Genomic DNA, 21,656 nt, shown 5'->3' with positions numbered 1-21,656 from the left:
TCACTAGGAGGACCACTATTACCGCCCCTATTACCTCCATTCTGTTCTTCACCCTTCTCCTCTCCCTTCTTGTTCCTCATCGTCCGCTTGGCGCTCCCAAATAATGTAAGCGAAAAAAGAGAAGGAACGTCTCTTCACGCGCTTGCACGCAGACGCGACGCATAACGAACCAAAGGGATTCTGGAGTGGTGTGGGAGGGGAGGGGCAGGCATTCGGAACCCGCTTGGTGAGAGAGAGAGAGAGAGAGAGAGGGGGGAGACTTCTTCGTACATTCCAAAAGTCTCTCGATATCTTTCTCCCTCCCTCCGACGAAAACATCCCTCGTCAGTCAGGTGTGTAACGCGTCGTCCAGGCAACCCAAATATTCCACGTTTGGATCGCGTCCCCTTCACTCTTGTGGCGTTCGTCGTAGGGATAGTTAGTTGCGTGCGCGTCGAAACAAAAACAGTAATTGGACGCTTTCCCAGTCAGTATTTCTGCTCTGATGCTCTTCAAGCATTCATCTCCTGACCTGTATTTCCAAGGTCAGTCATTACTGTTTTTATTCCATAATTTCTTTGTGATTTAATTATTTTAATTTTGTCTATTATTCAATTATTGTATTTAATTAAGAAATTTATTTTTTTATATTCAATAATTTTTGGGTTTCCGTATTCATGTCGCAGAAATGAATCCCTCTTCAAAATGTTTGTTTATTGATTTCTTAGTCAAATTAATATGTATCGAACTCTTGACAGTTACACCGATAAGATAATGAAGTGAAAACATACCCGATGGAAACAGTAACTTAAGCATTGGGTTACGATGAGTAATGGCGGAGGCGGAAGCAAACCATCGGCACAGTTATTGCAGTCGACATTTGTGAAGTAATGGAACGAGGTACGCTAGTGGGAGCAATTTGGTTAGTTTATTAAAATTGAGGCGTTCTCTGGAAGTTGTTTTGTTCTTCGGTTGAATTCCTGCCTATCCATTTGATGAATCCATATCGGCCAAATTTCACACTCGTGGAAATCGATCGATGTTCTATCTTCTCCACTTCGTCCTAGGTAAAGATTGAAGCTGATATTCAAGAGCTAAATTCAAATTGTCACTCGCCACAATACACGGAAGCAGCATGACATGAACGGATCACATGCTCATTAATCATTATATATTTAAGGAGTGAATTGTGTTTTCGGAAAAAATAGAGAAAGAATTTGAAGAACGGCGAAATATTCACCTTCGAATGTCCTAAGTGACTTTCTCTTCTGTGAAATGGACACAGAAGGAAAAGTGTCCACTTGATATGAACTGGCGTGTCATTCTGAGAATATCGATATAACTTCTAAAACGGAAATGAGAGCAAATCACAATATTTGTGATGAGATTATTATTTCCCATCGCGAGCGTATATACTCGCGTATATACGAAGAGCTTTCCGAAGGGAGTTGCTCTGATAATTTTAATCTGTTGCATTTAGCCGGTCGACCTTTATTCTCATGCAATGTAATTTTTTATTATGCCGCCCCTTGGCCCCTTGCACACATAAACGCATTCACTCTCAGGATATTCCGTTTCTCATGCTCATCCCCTTGGAGATCGTCTCAAAGGATTTCATAACATAGTAACATAAGATGTATGAATTTATTTATTGGGTTTTATGCTCGCCCGCCGAAATAATTACAGTGCTTAAGATATCATAAATTGCACAGATAATTTGGATATACATTCAATTATATACCTGTATACAAGGAAACATACAATTGTGCATACAAGATGACTTCCGATTATAAAGCAAGCTTTCCTAACTTGAATACCGGAGTGATTTCTCCTGCCTACATTATAACATTTGCTTAAGGTGTGGATCGACCTGTTTCATAGTGAGTTTGCACCTTAATAGATTTTTACATGGCGCATAATAAATACCCTTTTTGGTATTCACTTGACGTTAGAAACTAGAAAATCAATATCGTCCATAAGGTCTTTATCAATATTAATCACATCATACGAGACTCGAGATATTTTTGGCTCGTACATGAGCCAAAAATGCGTTTCAGTTCATCATTTCACTAATCTTTCAAATTCATTCATTGATATGCAATATTTATATGTCATTTACTTAATATGCTATTCATTTTAATATTATGTATTTAAAGTGGGTCGCCATAGTCCAAGGGTAGAGCTTTGGACTACTGACCAGAGGCTACCGGGTTCGATTCCCGGGCAAGTCTCTCTGTGCACCTGAAGCTCAACCCAAGCTATGTGACTTTTCGGGTACCAGGTCTTCCTGGGAAACCATAACTGGCACAGAAAAGAAACTGCCCCCCCTACCCTGATGTGTGAATTTCACACGCCGTATAGGGCTTAGTACTGGGTGAACTCTACCATCACCTACCAAACCGACCTTCGGGTTGACTGCCCTTTTTGTGATTTTTCAATGTATTTAAAGTAATCATCTCTGTATGAAATATGTATATTATAATTTTTATTGGGTGTCCACATGACTGAAGCATGTTTGTTATGTTAGTATTCATCTAACATAGGAATAGTACAGGATTTCTACCGAAACCCCTGATTTGCAAGTAGTGTTAAGTTCTGTTTATAGGGTTTCTTTGATGATGGGAGATGGAACTGTATCATTCATGACTCTTGCTGGGCGAATATTGGACGATTAATGTATGTAGGTGATGGAATATTATCTATAATTTAAACCAATGGAGCCACCAGTAGTATACGTAATCGCATGGTTTGATTGAGCGGGAAATATAGTATTGTCCGGCATCGAGTGTGCAAGTTCCTGCCGCGCCGGGGATGAGGGAGAGAGAGCGACACCCGGTGCTGGGGGAGAGGGGGCGTGTGTGTGTCGCTTTTTGGGGAGGGCCGTAGACCGGTGGCGGAGGAGGGTGGGGTGGGGGGAGTAGGGAAGGAGGGAATTCGGTTCGAAAGGTTCGAGAGGTGCCAAACCAACTTGGGAACGGAGGGGGATGCGGTGAGGAGGAGCCGGGAAGGGAGAGAGGACATTGGACGACCTTGGGCAAATGCCAAAGTTTAGACAGCCACTACACACCTCTTCCCCCTCCCCCCCAACCCCCCCGGTTCCGGAGCCCACATCTTCCTCCCCCCCCCTCACATCCCTCTCGTATAAACCTCTCGTTCGCCTCCCGCCCCCCCCTCCGCATCCCTCTACGCTCTCCCGCCTCATCCCTTTGGAGTACTAGCACGGAAGGCATTCCCCTACCACCCTCGCCTCTCTTCTTCTCTCCCGCACCGGGCCTCCCGTTCGAAGACGGATGGCTTAAATTTAAACTCGGCGCCAGGAGTCTGCGATCTTTCCGCCCACGCCTTCTCCTCACCTCCTCCCCGCCCCTTACGTCCTCTTCCCTCCTTTACTCCTACGTATCCTCTACGCACCTTGGTTTGCCGGTGTGCCCCCCCTCGTCCACCCCGCCCCCCGTGCCGTCTCCGCCATTTCCTCCCAAGCTGCCTCCCCTCCTGCGAGCCCTCTATCATGCTTCCTTCTCTCTTCCCCATCGCTTACTTCCTTCAGCCTGCTACAGTTCGAGTGTGTGAGACCGGCCGGCCATCCGTTTTCATTTCCAAATCATTAATCACGAGCCAAAATATTACTCCAGGGTATAAAACACGGCCAGACCCTGAAGGCCGCTTAATCCCCGAGGGAGGCTCGGTTTTACTCGCGATTGTCTTCCGTTGGTTAAAAGTTGTCAGCTTCGCGAGATGCAAGACTGAAACATCCTTTGAGATGTGAATGCTTTGTAATATCTTAAAGATTTTAAAAATGACTTAAAATATATCTTTGTTATTAGGTTTACGCGATGGTGGGACCGTGCCGTTCACGAGTAAGAGTAAATTTGCTCTCGTTTCTCCTCGTATTTGGTTTCCTGCAATTCGGACGTCCTTTCTCGGAAAGAGTTGTGTCAATTCGTCTCAAAAATCCACCGTTCTGTCTATTTAATTTTTATGCTTCCGTATCGAGGTATTTCTTAGGATTGTGAATCTTAATCTGATGCTTGGCATTAAGAGTTACTATAATTTCAATCGTAGTAATATAAAAACATGAATAGGTACAACTTATTGATTACGTATTCACGTGACATCCGTTTCCCTAGAAATCGGAGGATACGGGATGATAGAACTTGTCGTTTCCAATTGATACTCATTCAATTGTTCAGTTAAGAAATAAGATTATCAGCGGGTTTGTTTTTTCATTTGTGTCATTGCCATATTTTTGGCTAATTAGAGAGACGATTCAGTTGAATAAACATTTTCATGTGGAAGCTTTATAGGAATATTGTCCAATTACTCGGACGTCAGCGTTTAGATATAATCGTGGAAATCCTCCGCTAAGGCTTCTAAACGTTGAGAAAAGTTAACAGTAAAACTTTACGGTAAGAAGAAATGAAGACATTTTTAGAGAGTTTCAGTCGATTTAATTTGGCTTTACGTGTTTAAATTTATCCTATATGTTTAGACCACTTGCTCACAAGTATTGCATTTGGGGCACAACCTACGATTGCCGTTAGGTACCGCTTCGCCGCAGCAGCAGAACAGGGTTGGTTCGATAATTCGCAGCGACCGGGTTAGCTTAGTGAGAAACGCACTTGCCTGCTAATCCCAAGGTCGCGGGATCGAGTCTCCCTCCTCGGAAATGGGTTGTTGTCATGAAGTGGAATTCTCTTGAGTAACGGTGCCATATGACCTTACCCATTGCACTGAGATGGGTTGGTTGGCTGGTGCGCTTAATTTCTCGGCCGTTCTATGAAAGTACCTCCTTACGGAAATCACAGTTTGGGGAATTGAGGTGAAAATCTCAGAATGCGTTTTTATTGAATTTAAATATATTTTACTGTCGTGTAATTTAAATTGAACAATGATTTTCAAATTAAATTTTTTCCAGGTAGGAAATGCATGGTGTTTAGCACAACTTTCACCCTGTAATTGCAGAATAAAATGTAGTACGCGTGATTCGGAAGAAGAGTCCATGTAGATACTATGTCATTTTCGCGCATCCCTTTCATTCGTGTCTTCTACATCTACATAATACCCCGCAAGGCGCCGCAAGGGCGTGTGGCGGGGGGTGTTAGGTCACCACCCGTAAAAAGGAACAAAACCACATGCAAAACGTTATAAAAATAACCCTGACAAAAAATATCATTTTTCAGGTGAATCGTTGAATGAGAATAAATTTTCACCCGCTAGGAACATCTACAGACGCCCTTGACGGAGGAAATTCAACCTAGGCGGGAATCGAACCCACGACCTCTAGGTTGGCAGACGTGACCGTTCCCCACCGCCAGCGGGCTAACTGCCATACAACTTCCACTCATCTTTCTCACCGGAGTTGTCTAGCGCTATTGGATTGAGCTTATTTTTCAATCGAAACTATATTTCCCTTGAGACATCACGGAAAAAAAGACTTCTCGTCAAAATTGCTACAACTGGAGGAAAGGAAAGAAAAGGGAAAAAGGTCTTTTATTCCAAAAGGAGTGGCGTACTGCGTGTTTAAATTGTTCCATAGTAATTGAGGTTCTATTCATTCAAAATTTCTGATTCATTCAAGGTGGCTAAGTTAATTGGCCGCCACGTCTTTTCACGTGTGCGGATTACCTTCTCACTTGATCCAGACGTCATGTTAGAGCATTTTATATGGTATTTGTATTTAAATTACGTCCGCTATTCTCCATCGGCATCTCTTTTCTTCGAGCTTCAATGCTTTGATTTTCGTTCAATAAAACAGTCACATATAAGCAGAGAGTAATAGTAAGAGCTTATTATTTCAAAAAGTGGTCTTTTAATAAGCTCATGTTGATGCCATGTTACTGCTTGAGGTATTTATTACATGGAACTGCTGGGAAACATTTTTAAGAGTGGATTTAAAAAAATTAATTTACTAATAGGGTTATATACATTACCTTAACCATGAGTAAATACGGATAAAGTGGTGGTTATTGCACGCGTTTAATTAATTATATGTATGTATATATGTATATATATGTGTATATATATATATTTTTTAGTACAATACACAGTAACACAATATAGAAACACAAAAAAAGAAGAACACTCACACGTTATTTCTTGATATTTCGACGGAAACACTCCGTCTTCATCTGAAGATATAGAAGTAATTACTTCTGTATCTTCAGATGAAGACGGAGTGTTTCCGTCGAAATATCAAGAAATAACGTGTGAGTGTTCTTCTTTTTTTGTGTTTCTATATTGTGCTTGTGTATTGTGCACTGTGTATTGTACTATTCGGCACTTCCGTGTTACGTCTACGAAAGCATATATATATATATATATATATATATATATATATATATATATATATATATATATATATATATATATATGAGTAATGGATTTTGGAGATATGACCATTCATACGTATAGTGATAGAATCTATAAAATCAGTCAACATTTTTGGAGGGTGAAATAACGTTAAATGAGTATCGTTAACAGTCTAAAGAAAGCTTTATGTAATCATGAGTTCTGTGTTAGAAATTGAAGGTCGAAAGATCAGGAGAAGTGAGAGGCGGAAGGAAATGAATTAAAATGCACGTGAACTCAAGCTAAACAAACATCGGATTGAAAATCGTTTCAAATATATTGGCTCTTAACGGGTAAATGTGCGCAGTTTTAGAACTACGCACTTCTTTTCCCATTTCAGAAATTCTCTGCTCACTTCCTTACATTCTTATCTATTAATTCTCGTGAGAAAACTTCGCTTTTCGTACCCATTTGTGTCCATGCCCTCTTTCCAACCACCACCCTTTCTCTCTCTCTCTCTCTCCTTCTACCTTCCTCTTAGGCCTCTCTCGACTGTCCCTTTTTCCAGCTACCGCCCAAACGAGGGTGGGGGGGGGGGGGGCAGAGACACCGAACCGGGTTTTATCAGTGCAAAAGGCTTGAGGAGGACTGGTTCCAGGAATTCCTTCATCCCTTTTTTTTTACGCCCAAACCGGATGGTCTATATTTTTTTGCGCGATGCGTAAATTGTTTTTGTCTTTCTTCAAAAGCTCTTCTTCATTTTCTCCGCTCCAAACCTGTCCTGAGGTTTCAAAGAAATTATTTATGGAATGATTTCCATAGCCTCAAAGGCCGGTCGAAGTCATCGGTTTTTTGAAATCTGGGTCTATTGTACTCCGAAGAATGTGGATATTATTTCAGTGGAATGTTAATGAGTGCCAAAAGGAGTGTAGGGCTCGGGCTTTTTTTTGGGGGGGGGGATTGGATCCGCTATCAAAATAAAATGTGCCGTCACATCGAAATTTGACGAGTTATACGCTGATAATTTTAGACGCAATAGGAAGCGTTTTTGAAAATGACCGTTTCTCTAATGGTATTTAATGCACAACTAAATATTATTTAGCTGAAATATCGTATGGCATGTAGTTATTGTAGCATACATGCAATGTATGACATGAGTACGTTGTGTTGAAGATAAAAATACAAGTTTATTTTTGCTTATTCGCATAATACGTTGCCTAAACTAAGAAAGTAAGTAAAGCGTCTCCGAAAATTTTGATCTTCAAGAAATTATATCACTCATGTATAAAAATGAACATGATACAAAAGTTAATTCATCATTTATTTTATTATTAATTTTGATTAAATTTAAGTATTTCTCAAGTTAAAAAAACTATGGGACATCATTCTAATTGGGAATAAAAGAAACTATCAATTATTGTTAATTTACCCTTACATACTACACGTACATGAAAGTAATATTTTTGAAGTGAAGCAAATACTCGGTACTCGCTCAGCAAAAAGTCGGTTGACAACAGTTTACGCATTCAAGTTGGGTTTGATTGGCTGTCAGACTAAAACCCCCTGCGTGTCGAATATCTAACGTATCGTTGTCTGACAGCTATTTCTCTCATTTCCTTTATCCAGTTCGTCGAACGGTTTTTTTTGTGAAGGTCTTCCATGTTTCACGTTTTTTCTTCGCTCAGACTGACACTTTGTTAAAGCGGACCACAGCGGAAGCGAAAACCATGGCGGACGTTCGATGCGTCCTTCGTTGTCTGGGCGATTTTTATTATTGCGTCAAGAACCGATTGGATTCGATAAAGAACCACTTTTGGTGATTATGCATCTACGGGCGAAAATGTTTCGATTTTATCCCCATTCGTACTTTACGCTTTTACTTGGTCAGAATAGCAAATACTTGATTATTAATAGAAGAGTTATGCGGCTCAAGAAAGGTTTACTGAGGGTTATATTTAATTTGCAATGCAGTTTTAAGGTGACAATTAGTTCTGTTCACAAACAAATGTTCTGGGATGCATCAGATTTTTCAGTCTGGTGTATCATATTACTAGTTTAAATGAAATCAGAGTTGCCTATATTTTCCAGCTGCATAAATGGACATTATAAACTTGGGACTCAATGCTTGGGGCTATGCGAATATTTACCATCAGAAATGTTCGATAGAGATTTCATAAACACGTTATGAATATACCTCGCATTCGTGGTCTCATGTTGCATACGAGCCTGGGCACGCTGTATTTCAGTGACAGATCCCATATTGGTAGGTATTTATTTACCCTGCAAGCCACCACTAGGGTGTGTGGCAGTGAGTGAATACACATCAGAATAATTTTTACCCGAACATGACCCTACCACGGAAGGAAAATATTATTAAGATCCCTTATCGTTCGTGTAAAAAATTACATCTAAAATCAATCTCTTCTACACTTAATCTCTCCAATTTTATTATGGCACGATCCCTCCTACCGTAGTGAAACGGGGCCAATGATACATTTTCAACATCATTGCTAAAGAGACGCCCTTCCGATTTATGCAAGAGCTTCGGTATGTAATTTAACCTTCCCTCCGGAGTAATTCCCAGCTTCGCTGCTCTAATATTTTGGATACGATACTAAGTTTATCATAATAGTGTTTTAGTAATCTAGTTCCTCTACGCTGCACGCGACCCAATTCGGCGATTGATCCAACCACTTGAAGATCCCATATACTTGCAGCATTTTCTAAATGAGGCCCAACCAACGACAGATTACATTTCTCTTTGACCTTTTCATCACATTTACCGATCACTCTTCTAATAAATCCTAATTTTTGTTATCAAGTCCACATATTCCCTGTATGTGTTTTTCACCCAGGAGAGGTTGCGAGTGAGAGTCACGCTTTGGTATTTAATGTAGTCTACACATTCCATTCCGATGTTCCCAATGCAGTAGAAGTTCGGGTGGGAATTTCCCTTCTTGCAAACATTTATGACAACGAACTTATTTAAGTTTAATTCTAATTGGCAAGTGTCCCACCAGTGCTGTATAGCATTAAGCCCACCTAACAAAGCTGCTGTGTCGTCACGGATCACGGATATCAAAGGGGAACCACTGCATCATCGGCAAATAAACGTAACGTACAGTGAAGACATGAAATTTGATAATACCTTTAGCCTAAAATTTAATTTTTTCTTCAAGATTTATCGTAAAACCAATCAAATACATTATCAGTTGAATGGCTTCTCTTCTTCTTAAGTTTACTGAGAAACGATAAATTGGAGGGTTTGCATGTCTATGAAAACCATTTTTCATCTTCCTAATCAATTTCTGCTTTCCTCATTGCGATCTAAATGTGTTTACGCATCATCATCTGATTACTTTTCCCAACGGAGGTAATTTATTTTCCCCTGTATTTTGCGTGCCATTCAGTTGATTCCCATCCCTAATCATTTGGCTCTGTCTCCCTTGCATGTTGGGCAACTGGATAAGCATTACTCGCGAGGCCCGCGTGCTCACCTGTTTGTGGGCGGAAAGTGCCCGAGGACCTCCCAGAGCCGTCCCGCTCCGCATTCTCCATCGCCTCGACCCCACTCCGCAACCCCTCGTCTCCCCCTCCCGCTCTCCGCGGCCTCACTCGCCCTCACTCGCCCTGGCTGCTGCTCCTGATGCTGCATTTGAGTTCCTTAATCTTTTATCTCTCTCTCTCTCTCCCTTTCTTCCACTCATTTTCCTGGTCGGTACAAGATTCGTTCGTGGCACTATTGTGGTAGTTAATGGTTGTTGGTTCGTGGTAATAGCTAAATTGGCGGAAAAAAATTGTCTAAATTTTCGTGGCGCTTTTACTTTAGAAGAAAGTGCACTCACGCGCTAGATTTGCCGGCTATTTGATTTACCTAATGCTTGAAAATAGACAGCACAGGTAAAATGTATATAATTGATGCCAAATGGTAACCAAATCCCGCTGTATAAAATGACCGTGGATGAAGTATCATTAAAAAAACCATAAACACAGTGATCAACCCGAATGTCGGTTCTATGATGATAATAAATTATAAATAATATTCCATCACCTAAATACATTAATCGTCCAATATTCGCCCAGCAAGAGTCATGAATGATACAGTTCCATCTCCCATCATCAAAGAAACCCTATAAACTGAACTTAACACTACTTGTAAATCAGGGGTTTCGGTATAAATCCTATACTATTCCTATGTTAGATGAATACTAACATAACAAACATGCTTCAGTCATGTGGACACCCAATAAAAATTATAATATACATATTTCATACAGAGATGATTACTTTAAATACATTGAAAAATCACAAAAGCAGTAGTCAACCCGAAGGTCAGTTTAGTAGGTGATGGTAGAGTTCTACATCTACATCAATACCCTGCAAACCACCAAAAAGGTGTGTGGCAGGGGGTGCAGCACCAGGAGGAAAGGGTAAGGGATGAGGGGATTAGGGTTCACTCAGTACTAAGCCCTATACGGCGTGTGGAATTCACACATCACGGTAGTGGGGGTTATGGTTTCCCAGGAAGATCTGGTACCCGAAAAATCACATGGCTTGGGTGTAGCTGAAGGTACTCAGAGAAGCTTGCCTGGGTATCGAACCCGGGCCCTCCAGTCATTAGTACAACGTCCTACCCGTGGACTACCGCTCCCCACGAAGTATCATTACGTCCAGGAATTTCGTTAGAAATACTTATGAATACGATGAATGCGAAAAGGCATAAAAGTAATCGGGATGATTTTGGAATGCTGAAATGTGCACCCAAATCTACGTTATTATTATGCCACTGAACGGTGTGGTGAGGAAGATAGGATACTATATTTTATCTCATAATTTCAAGTGCATGTAATGTGTTTGTTTTCGTGGATCTGGGTATAGAGAGTTGTGGGAGGGATGAGTGGGTGACATCAATTCACATCGGATGGTCTTATCTGGTAGTGTCGTGATCTGTTTATCTTTTTTATCCGGGTGTATCAATTTATCGGAATAATGGGAGGATTGGCAAGTCCCCTAGATTTCACAAGTGAACTCAAGTGCTTGATGCCGTTAAAATTCATTTATATACCATTCAAATATCATACCGTTCAAATTCAAGTTTAATTTCTTGATTAAACTTTCCTCGTTGGCACCCGAATAATTCCCACCTATTTTAAACATCTTAGCATTTTTCTCATTGTATTATCCCCCTTCTTGTCCAATGAAACCTTTTTATAAAGAGAAACACGCATTTCTTTAGTGTGCTTGTCTATAGGTGATTGCCTGGAAGTTTGGCAGACATCCAAGTGCTTGCCTTGTTCCAAGTAACTTAATTTGATCCCGTTCATTTTATACGTCGTTTCGTGTTTGGTACATACATCCCTAAGCTTCATCTCTGTACCGTTTTAAAGATATCATTCTGCTACCCATTCCTATCACCAATTCAAAATATTGTCTAAAATTAACATAAGTTACGTGGATTTATGTGGACGTGAGAACCGGTGGGCTTTTCGGTAGTAAAAATATATTTCTTCTTGGATCCTATGTTGATACTTGTCCTACGCACTTAAGGGTCTTTAAATCGTCTTTGTATTTGAGCAAAATTAACAACACACATTCGACTTTATCGAAATTAGCTGATTCGACCTATTCGACTCAGCAGCCGGAACGAGGACCTTTTTCATACTATAGTCTCCTGAAATATTTCCATTCACGCGCCGGAGTAAACTCGCTTCAAGCAATTTCGGACCACAGATAGTAAATACCCAGTTTCTACTATATTCTCATGTATATTCTAAATTTTTATCATTTCACCGTAATTATGCCGTGGTCCTACCGACGGATGATACGGAAACCTTGGGTACTCTCAGGGAAAAAAGAGATTCTTATCAGATATTCATAAAATGCACTCCGTCCATGTTGTGACGCAATTCCATTCCGGCAGCAAAAAAAAAGCAATTCCTTTTGTCTGAAATGCTATTGTCTCGGCTCGTGATCGGGTTTGTCTTTAATAGATGAAGATAATTCCATTTTTAGTTGTTTTGACGCTCAATGGCATACAAATTAAATCAATTTTGATTTAATTTATAAATAACGTATACTTTTCGTCATATTTACGCTTCTCGTAGTTTTTTTTCTTTTTTAAGGTTTCCGTTAATTTAGAAAAGTTAATCTTTCCGAGAATTAGTTTTCAAGGTTGCCACGCTGTAAATTGCTTAAGTGTCAAAACAATTTAAAAAATATAATTTCTGTCATAATCGAGATATTTTCGGTTTTTAATTAAGAAGTTCCAAATTAAGGGGCATGATGTCAATATGACGAGAGCACCTATTTCACTGAAAATAAGAGGCTACCAGAACAGGTGCTGTCGTCTATACCAGTATTTTCCATGGTTATTCATTTACGAGGAAATAACTCTGAAATCTCTGTGTTGAGTCACTTGACATTAGCCTGTTTATTTTTCTGAACTAAGTGATAATACAAGTATAAGTCTTATGCTCATAATTTTGCTTAACAGGAATGATATAAAAGGGTAACACGGGTGTTATGTAATGAGTAGGACTTCTACATCATAATACGATATGCGATTACTCTTAGTTTCTCTGTAGATATTTTTGATACACTATCTACTACATTATATAAATATATATTTTTGTATTATATATATATATATATATATATATATATATATATACACACACACACACACACACACACACACATGTGCGTGTATACATATGCTTGTGCGTGTGCACCAATGGGTCGCGGTAGTCCAGGGGGTAGAGCGTTGTACTACCGACCGGAGGGCCTGGATTCGATTCCCGGGCAAGCCTCTCTGAGCACCGTCAGTGCCTCCTAAGCTGCGTGATTTTTTGGGTACCATATCTTCTTGGGAAACCATAACCGGCACAGGGAAAGGAACTGGCCCCGCTACCCTGATGTGTGATTTTCTCTCGCCGTATATGGATTAGTACTGGGTGAACTCTACCATCGCCTACCAAACCGAGCTTAGGGTTGATTACTATGTTAATAGCTTGAATATATGTAAAAGGTGTGATGGATAAGTAACTATATAAGAATTATCCCGGTTTATGAAAAATGTGATTCGGCCGATATCCGAAGCTGGGATTTGTCGGTTTCCAGGCAACGGATCTTGGAGTATAAAATTGGGGAAAAATGTGGAAGGCTATTTTAAATACCAAGAAATAAAACCATAATAGCGTTTATTAGATATTTATATATTTGCACAAAAGGTCACATATCTTGGCCACTTTATCCACAACGTGACCGTTGCTAGGACATCCCTCAGGAATCTGGTCAAACTTCCAAGTTGAGCTCAAAAATTGGAATTTGTCACGCAGGTAGCATCTTTTTGTCCACATACCACAGAAGAAGTTAGTTTGAACTTGGGTATTTTTTGACTGGCTCTCTTTTTTCTCCATGTTACACAAATGTTAGTGACATTTGTAAAACATGGACTGCAGTGCAGAGAGATTTTCCTTTTACGCTTTCGTTAATTATTACAGTTGCCGCTACGGTCTTGGGTCTTGACCCAAAAACGAAGCCTAGCCAAACTGGTCAAAAAGTTGTAAATAGTCTTTCTGCTCATGTTTGTTTTTCTACATTTCATCGGAAAATTGAACGGAATCAATTCATATGCAATTGTTTTAATTTTCGCATTTTTTTATCAGCGTGTACCTAGCTGCGGCTTTGTTTTCTATTTTCTTTCATTGCCTATTTTTTACTGAAAGTATTTCTATTCTGGAGTGTGAATCTCATAGGAAAATATTTCCAATGGTTTCAAATTTAATTCAATCTGTATCGTCCGACATATTTTTTATTTTTTAAACAAATTAAAAAAAAGCTCTTCACGTTTTCTTTTCTTTATCGGCTATTTTCCCATTTTGAATGGTTATATTATACCAGTTGTAAACTATGCCTCCAATCTGTCTAAGAATCCGGGATTTGGAATATAACTTTTTCAAACTGTTACTCTGATCTCGGTTTTTGAGGCGGAGTATAGGATGGAGCGGCACAGTTGTCGAGGAGATGGAAATGGATCGAGGCGTGGGCGTCGTCCATTGGAGATGGGTGGGTGAGGAGGAGCCTTTCCTTCCCCGTGCCTCGCTCCTATCCTCCCCGAATAGTTTTCAAATTGCCGGATGTGCCCCCTTCCCCACTCCGCGAATTGTTCGGCTTTTAGTCATGCCTTCGCCGCCGTAAGTTCAGGGCCAAAACCCTTCTTGGGTGCATGCCATGGATACAGCCAGCTCCGTTCGTGAAAATCTTTGAAAAGTTGACTGCAGTTTAATTATATACTGCATGATGTTAAGCACTGAGTGGTCGAGGAAAAAATGTATTTAGTATTTATGCAATGGTTGAAAGTTTATTTCTTTAAAACAAAATATTTTATATCCCTTTGATTTACATTTTAGTTACTTCCGTGCTGACGTTCGTTTTACAGTGCCGGTTGGCAACCAGAAGTATAAAAAAATAATTTTTCACCCGAGAATAGAAAAAAAAGAAGAAAAAAGCAATTGCAAGGCCGGATGGATTGTGTGACCTCTCTCTCTCCCTCTTTCTCTCTCTTGGGCGTTGATCACCATCATCAAAAGGTGCATTTCATTCCCATCTTATATAAATCGGTCTCAATATGAATCGGTATGCATTCAAGCACGTACGTGTTGGGCACTTTTGAGAAAAGGGCAATTTTCACGAGAAAGCTCTACATGGGTGTTTATTTTAATAAAGGGGGAAGGGGGTGGGGGGAGGCGCGCGTCAATTAATAATTCCCACGTTTCTCGTACACTCGCGTGCGACTCGGTTGCTGCAATCGCTGGTGTAATTGACCTTCACCGACGCCGATCTTCGCCTCGCGCATGCACAGAGAGAGAGAGAGTTGGAAGGCGGTAATGGCAAATCGCTCCCCGATGATTAGATCGCCGACTGTCATTTGTTTTCGGTCACAGCTCCGCATGGCGGGGGGTTCCACAATCCCTCCTTCCCTCCACTTCCTCCCATTTATTTTTTCGAACCACGACTATGACCTCACCCGCGGTCGATCGCTTTGAGACAGGATGGGAGAAGGACGGCAAATAGTGGGAGTTGACGCCGCCGTCCCTATGGGCGGTTGCGGGGAGATGGGAAGAGGAACGCTCTGGGCAGGGTCCCTTGACCGACAAAAACTGGCACCCCCTGCATCCCATCGCCGGAGATAGGGGGGGGGGCGTCTTCATTTCTTCCACTTCTCTCCGCCCGTGTCTCCATTCTTCCACCCACCACCCCTTCCCCCCCCCCACACACACACCGCTTTCGTCCGTCTGCGGAACGAGAGAGAGGAACCAAGAGAGTGAGAGGAGGAGGAGTATGGGCAGCGGTGGGAGTGTGGGAAGTGCGTTTGCACGCTCTCTGGAGGGAGCAGAAAATAACCCGAGGATTTATGTTTGCGGTTCACGTCTCTCTCTCTCTCCCGCCTTCTTCCTTCTCCCAACCTCTTTCAAATCCCCTTCTCTCCCCACCCCCCTCCCACCACCACCACACGCCCCACCCCCCTTTGCCCGCTTCTCTCAACATCCCACCCATACCCAAACCGCCTCCCTCCCTCCCTCCCCATTGAGGCCGCTCTCTCGCATACTGGCTCACTCGCGTCTCTCGGCAGTCGCTCACCTTGAGCCGGTCTCCTCACCCCTCCTTCTCTCCCCTCCCCCCAACCCCACCCCATCCAACGTTTCCCCTTCTCTTTTAACTTCCCATCGAACTCCTCTGCCCCCATCCCCCTCTCTCTCACTCGACTTCCACCCCTCCCCCACCCCCCACCTTGCGCCCCACTGTTGGCCCCCTCTTTCCCGAGCACCCACCACTGCCTCTCTTCAATCCTCCTACCATCCTCTCCCCACCCTCCCTCCAGAGCCCTACGACCCACCCTTCTGGACGCGAGACTCGAAGGAAAAACACCGTGTGTGTGTGTAACGTGTGTAAATATATATATATATATACCTGTATGTATATATATGTATACACACACATATATGTATGCATTTACACACACACACACACACACACACACACACACACACACACATATATATATATATATATATATATATATATATATATATATATATACACATGTGTGTGTGTGTGCGCGCGCTCATTTTGCGTGTGTGTGTGTGTGTGTGTGTGTGTGTGTGAGCGTCTTCTTCTCGGAATCATTTAGGACGGAAGGAGATGAGATTGGATAATTTGACGCCAGCCTCACGACTGCCTTTTTAGCTCCGGGAATAGGGGTGGGAGATGCTCATTAGGTTTTTTTTTTAATTTTATTTCCTTCTCTTCCTCCTCCTCCATTTCTTTTATTCATAGCGAAAGTGAAAGTGACGTAATCGGCGATATACCGGTACATGGCGGAGGGTGTGAGGGGGGGGGGGAGACGGAGAAGTGTACTAGGAAATTGTTCGGGCCGACTACCGGTATCCCAATTTCTTTTCAATTGCGGTGACCCCCCCCCCTCCTTCCTCCTTCCTCCTCCCTCCCCCGCCACCCACCCGAAAGTAATGACCTTGTGGGTGCCACATTGTTTAAATTCCTCATCTTTTTCAAGATCTCTCGAGAAAGGAGAAACCAGTTGGGAGGTGAGTGATATTAATGACACATCGGGGGTGATGAAAAGCTCGTCTGCACTCTGTGATGAAAAAATTCACGGGAAAGTCCCAGAGAAAAATTCGTATTCCGTTCTTTTTAATGCTTTTGCCTTGAATTCAATAATTTTTACGACAACGATATGTAATTATTTGGCTCGCGATACGTTCGCTTCGGACAAGGGAGAGATCTCGTATAAAGTCTCGGCTACTTTAGTGGTTGTTGGCGTTTTTAAATTTTAGTTCACAGTATTTTTTTTTTAAATAAAGGACTATAATTTTTCCGCAAAAATTTTATTCAGGAGCATCTAACGAATGCTTTTAACTTTCACCTTGAAAAGGCAAGGCTTATTTATTCGTTAAATGGAATCTTAAAGGACAGCCAAGGACTTTTCTATGAACCCCACTTAAAAACAAACGAGAAGGTCGACCTTGATGCACCGTATGATAACAAGTTTGGTTATCTAACGTACTCTTAATTGGTCGATGACGTAAACGGCTTTGCACGCTGCATAGCCGCGGGGTTGAATAGCAAATCTAATGCCTCCATGACCGTAAATGCATATCACCCCTTGAACAATAAACACCTTTTAAGACTTTTCAGCGATTTCAACATGCGGAATGGATGCGCACATTTATATTTTTACGGCATTCCCTTATTGTTCTTATTTTCGACCTCCTGCGGGTAACCTTAGTCTTGGAATAATTAACAAAGTGACCGGTTACAATGCCTCAGGCTTTCGCGAACCATGTGTGAGGAGGGTTGATGGATACTCCATTCAGAGGCATGCATTCAGCCATAGTGAAAAAAAAGGGCGTGGGCATATATTGAGAGCACTCAAGTCATTTTTCATATCATTGCTGTCTTATTGGATCTGATTCAAAAAAAGGGGGGGGAGAAGCATTTGTTCTTAACTTTTTACGTAATTCATTGCCAAGTTCTCGTTTGGTTTTTTTTCAAATTGATTTTTCTCATATTATTTCTTGCAAAGAAATAATACTTGTGAGAAGGATCTTCATTGCGAAGCGATGCCCTTGAGAGTTGGGTCTCCACACTCGTTCTCCCTCTCTCTCTCTCTCTCATTCTCTTAGTGCATGACTCTCCCGTCCTTGAAGACGCATATAGCCAGCTGATTGACGTATGCACACTTCTCTCTCTTCACCTTCAGGAATCATCTGCGCGGAGGGAGAGAGATGGAAGGCGTCTCGGAGATTTGCCTCGAGCTTCCTCAAGACGCTGGGAATGGTGCGTTTCCCTGGTCCTCGGAGAGATTCTCTGGAGCGGAGGATAATGGTCGCCGTCCGGGAGTGTCTTGAGGTAAATGAGTGGCGCCCGTGATGCGTACCTCGTGTGCCACTGATTCTTTATTTCTCGCGAAGGGATTATAAACAAAAGAGAAAGACCGCACTCCCTCCGTCACGCACACGTTAATCTCTCCCAGTGCTCTGTTTCTCGGTGCTCATTTCATTAAAATTCAATAAACTTAGTGCAATGCCTCGAAATGAACGGAAAGGGAAACAAAGGAGGAAGTGTAAGGCGTGGTGGGGAAGGAGAAATCAAAAGGAGGCAGGAAAGATTGGATTCAGAGCGTTTATATTGGCGATAGGGTGTCGAGGACCGTGATAAAGGGGAGGAATTTGGGCAAACGAAGAAGGGTAAGTAATATAAAAGGTACTTGTGGGAGGAAATGATGAGATGGGAAACTATTGTAGTGTCCTATGATGGGTGGGGTATTTAGTTAGGAGAGTCAATTAAATGTATAGTTGCAGAATTTTTTTGGCTGCATCCATCCAAAACCTACCTTAAACGGTAGAATGCCTATAATAATAATAATAATAATAATAATATAATAATAATAGTTATAATATTGCCGTAGTGGAGGTTGAGAGGTTCGTTTGGAATCTCAGTGGATTGACCATTTGAACTGTAAGTTAAGGACGCTTCGCCCATGTTCGGGTGATTCGTCCTTAACATCCAGTTCTAAGTCAATCTGTTTGATTTGAGTGGCCGGGCACTCTGGGATAAATGTACCAGAGGTGGGCGACAAAGGGAAAGAGAGTTCTCCCATAACCCCAATGTGTTAATGCCACACGCGTTCGGGGACGTTTCAGTCGGTGCTTCGCTGTCACTTAATAAACCAATTTTAGGACCGTTGACTGGGATTTTCACGCACACGATGGAACCTCATATCATCGCTTGAAGGCAAAAATGCTTTGTATCCTGCATATGTAATGAGAGTGACGAACTATATGGTTGTGCGCGTAAATTTATTTAATTACCAACTCAACTTTTGGTTTTCTGATTCACAGTGAAATCCCTGATGAAAGTCCCTTCATGCCCTACAACGGACCAATATTTTTTATGTAATTTCGTAGTATATTATTTAAACTGCTCATTAGTCATCAGCCATTACATCATCAATATTCCAATCCTAATTTTGGAGTAATGTAGGACTCCATTCTACTATATTCAATATTAACTCCCACTCCGATTTTCTATATTCAATATTAAGTCCTTGATGTATTCCCTGTTTTAGATCCTTTTAATTTGTTATCTTTACGGATAGGAACAGGATTGCCTTAAAAGGACCTCGATACAGGCTGGATAACCTCTAGCGTGAAACGGGTGGTGACCTAACACCCCCACAACACGCCCTTGCGGCGGATTGCGGGGTATATTATTTAGATTTAGATGAAGACGGTAGTTGGAGTTGCATTTGGAACGAGATCTAGGCAGCTATTTTGGAAAAAAATTTAAATTTCCCTCATAATCCTCCATTGACTAAAAAATCGAAGTGTGTTTACAATATTTTAAACTTAATGAAAAATTACCCAGTAATTACCCAGAGTCGCCTATTAATGAAAAGTATGCGGGGTACATGCGGCTGGGCCCTTTTTTAAATATTATTTTCTTCGTGAAACTCTCTCTGTCATTAAAAGTGAGGCTTTGTGGTGGGTAGGAAGTGCTGTTTTTTTTAACTGTTACGCTTCACCTAAATGTTTTTGATAGCATATGAAATCCTTACGAAGCAAGTTGAATGCCAGAATTTGATCAAAAAGTTTTTTAATACCTTATTTTGCGCACAGGACAAGGAATCAGGGCAATTGTTCGTTTAAGTCGTTAAAGGAATAATTATAGACTAGATGGATTAATTCGTTGTCATTATTGTAATTGCTCCTATTTATTTAACCTTACCCTGCAGCATTTCCTTAGGTTTTGTAGTGGAGTATTATGTCCAGTGATTGCTTAACATATCCACTAGGAACTTGTCTCCTATGAACTGAGCGCCATTTAAAATTCAAGCTCTTCAATGCATGTAATGTTATCTTTTATTATCACCTTTTGGATGACGTAGTTTCTCTACTTGCTCGTATTCAACTTGGCAGTATGCATGCGACTTGTTTCTCACTGGCGTGGTAACACCCCCAACTATTGCGATTGACATTTGCATGTTAAGATAAAGGGAATCAAAGAGAGAGAATATTTCCCTTGCTCATTAATGTAGTTTTACCTTGAAAATTAATGCTGTCTGTATTCTGTGCCAGGTTTTATTGCATCACAAGGAAGCTTATGTATAAATCTGTTTTGAAAATTAAGCGAAGACAGGGGGCCGTAGGAATCCATATTTTGGGATTTTTTTTGTATTCTACGGGTTAAGGTAGGGTTTGGATGGAAAGAGCCTTCTACAATTTCTCCTGACCAAACCACACAACTTGAAATCGGGCACTTCTTTCTTCCCTTCATTCCATCAACATCCCTATCCTATCCCTTCTCATTCTTCGTTTTCCCAAACGTTCTCCCCTTTATCACAGTCTTCAACATCCCATTCCCGATTAAAACTCTCCGAAGCCATCTTTCCTGCTTCCTTTTGATTTCTGTTTGCTGAAATTATCACTCAGAAAAAAACGCACTTAAAATATTACGACTTACGTAATATTTTTGATAAGTTTTACCAGTTGTACATGTCCCTAGAAGTAGTAGTAGTGTTTAGGGGAGGCTCTCCACAAAGCACCTCAAGCAGGGATCGGGATACCAATGAGAAATATTTGTTACCTCCAGGATTTGAACCCGGGCCCTCTCGGTGGGAATCCTTAGGTGTGTTAACGACTGCACCATCCTAATCCCCATACTTGTCCCTTTAATGTCCTCAAATTTATTTTGAGTATGCTAGAAGAAGCAATTATTATTAGTTTTTTAAGCTGGGAATTCGGATGAAAATTTTAAACTAATCTTTCTCGCCAAGCATTGATTAAGTATCTGTTCTTAGATGGAAAAATGCTCACGCTTGGAAATTTTGCATCCCCAGAAATTCCCCACTCCACTTCTTAGATAAAAACAATTGCACATCAAGGCGGGAGAGAGTAACCGTTAAGGCGAGTACTTTAAGCAAGCAGAGCATCTGGACGGGATCATAAAAATATGTGCCTAGCATCTGAAGAGCCACGGCCTGCGAGTAACTATGATCAAGGCTTGGAAGTGCAAAGAAAGTGTGAATAATACGTAATTAGCTGGAACAGGTGTGGCTGGACTAAGTGGCGTGTAGGAAAATGAGTGGGAGACCGAAAAAACGTAGACGTGGGGGGGAAAATTCAAGGCTCGGCTCCATAAACATGACATGAGACAAGAGCATAATCTGTGGTTGTGAATGCTTGAGGCTGGTGGCCAAGGAAGAAAGAATTCGTTCTTCTTCTTTTCCACTTCCTCCCCACACCAATGGGCGGGGATACGCCTATTGTGGTGGTCGGCTGGAGTTTCCCTTGCAGTCGGGTGAAGCG

The 21,656-nt window shown here is 41.4% G+C and overlaps 1 protein-coding gene across 1 annotated transcript in view; it reads left to right on the top strand.

Annotated features, from left to right (window-relative positions):
- The first annotated feature begins 828 nt into the window (after positions 1–828).
- phtm (cytochrome P450 enzyme phantom) overlaps positions 829–21,656 on the top strand; it is a 63,531-nt gene continuing 42,703 nt past the window's right edge. The window contains exons 1-2 of the mRNA XM_071594716.1: positions 829–879; positions 18,050–18,198. Coding sequence (XP_071450817.1) covers positions 870–879; positions 18,050–18,198 — 159 coding nt within the window. The 5' untranslated portion in view covers positions 829–869. The remainder of the gene's footprint in view (positions 880–18,049; positions 18,199–21,656) is intronic.

Source organism: Hetaerina americana, unplaced genomic scaffold (genome assembly GCF_022747635.1).
Source record: "Hetaerina americana unplaced genomic scaffold, ioHetAmer1.1.p SCAF_68, whole genome shotgun sequence".
NCBI classification, from domain to species: domain Eukaryota; kingdom Metazoa; phylum Arthropoda; class Insecta; order Odonata; family Calopterygidae; genus Hetaerina; species Hetaerina americana.
This window is presented reverse-complemented; position numbering and strand designations above follow the sequence as displayed.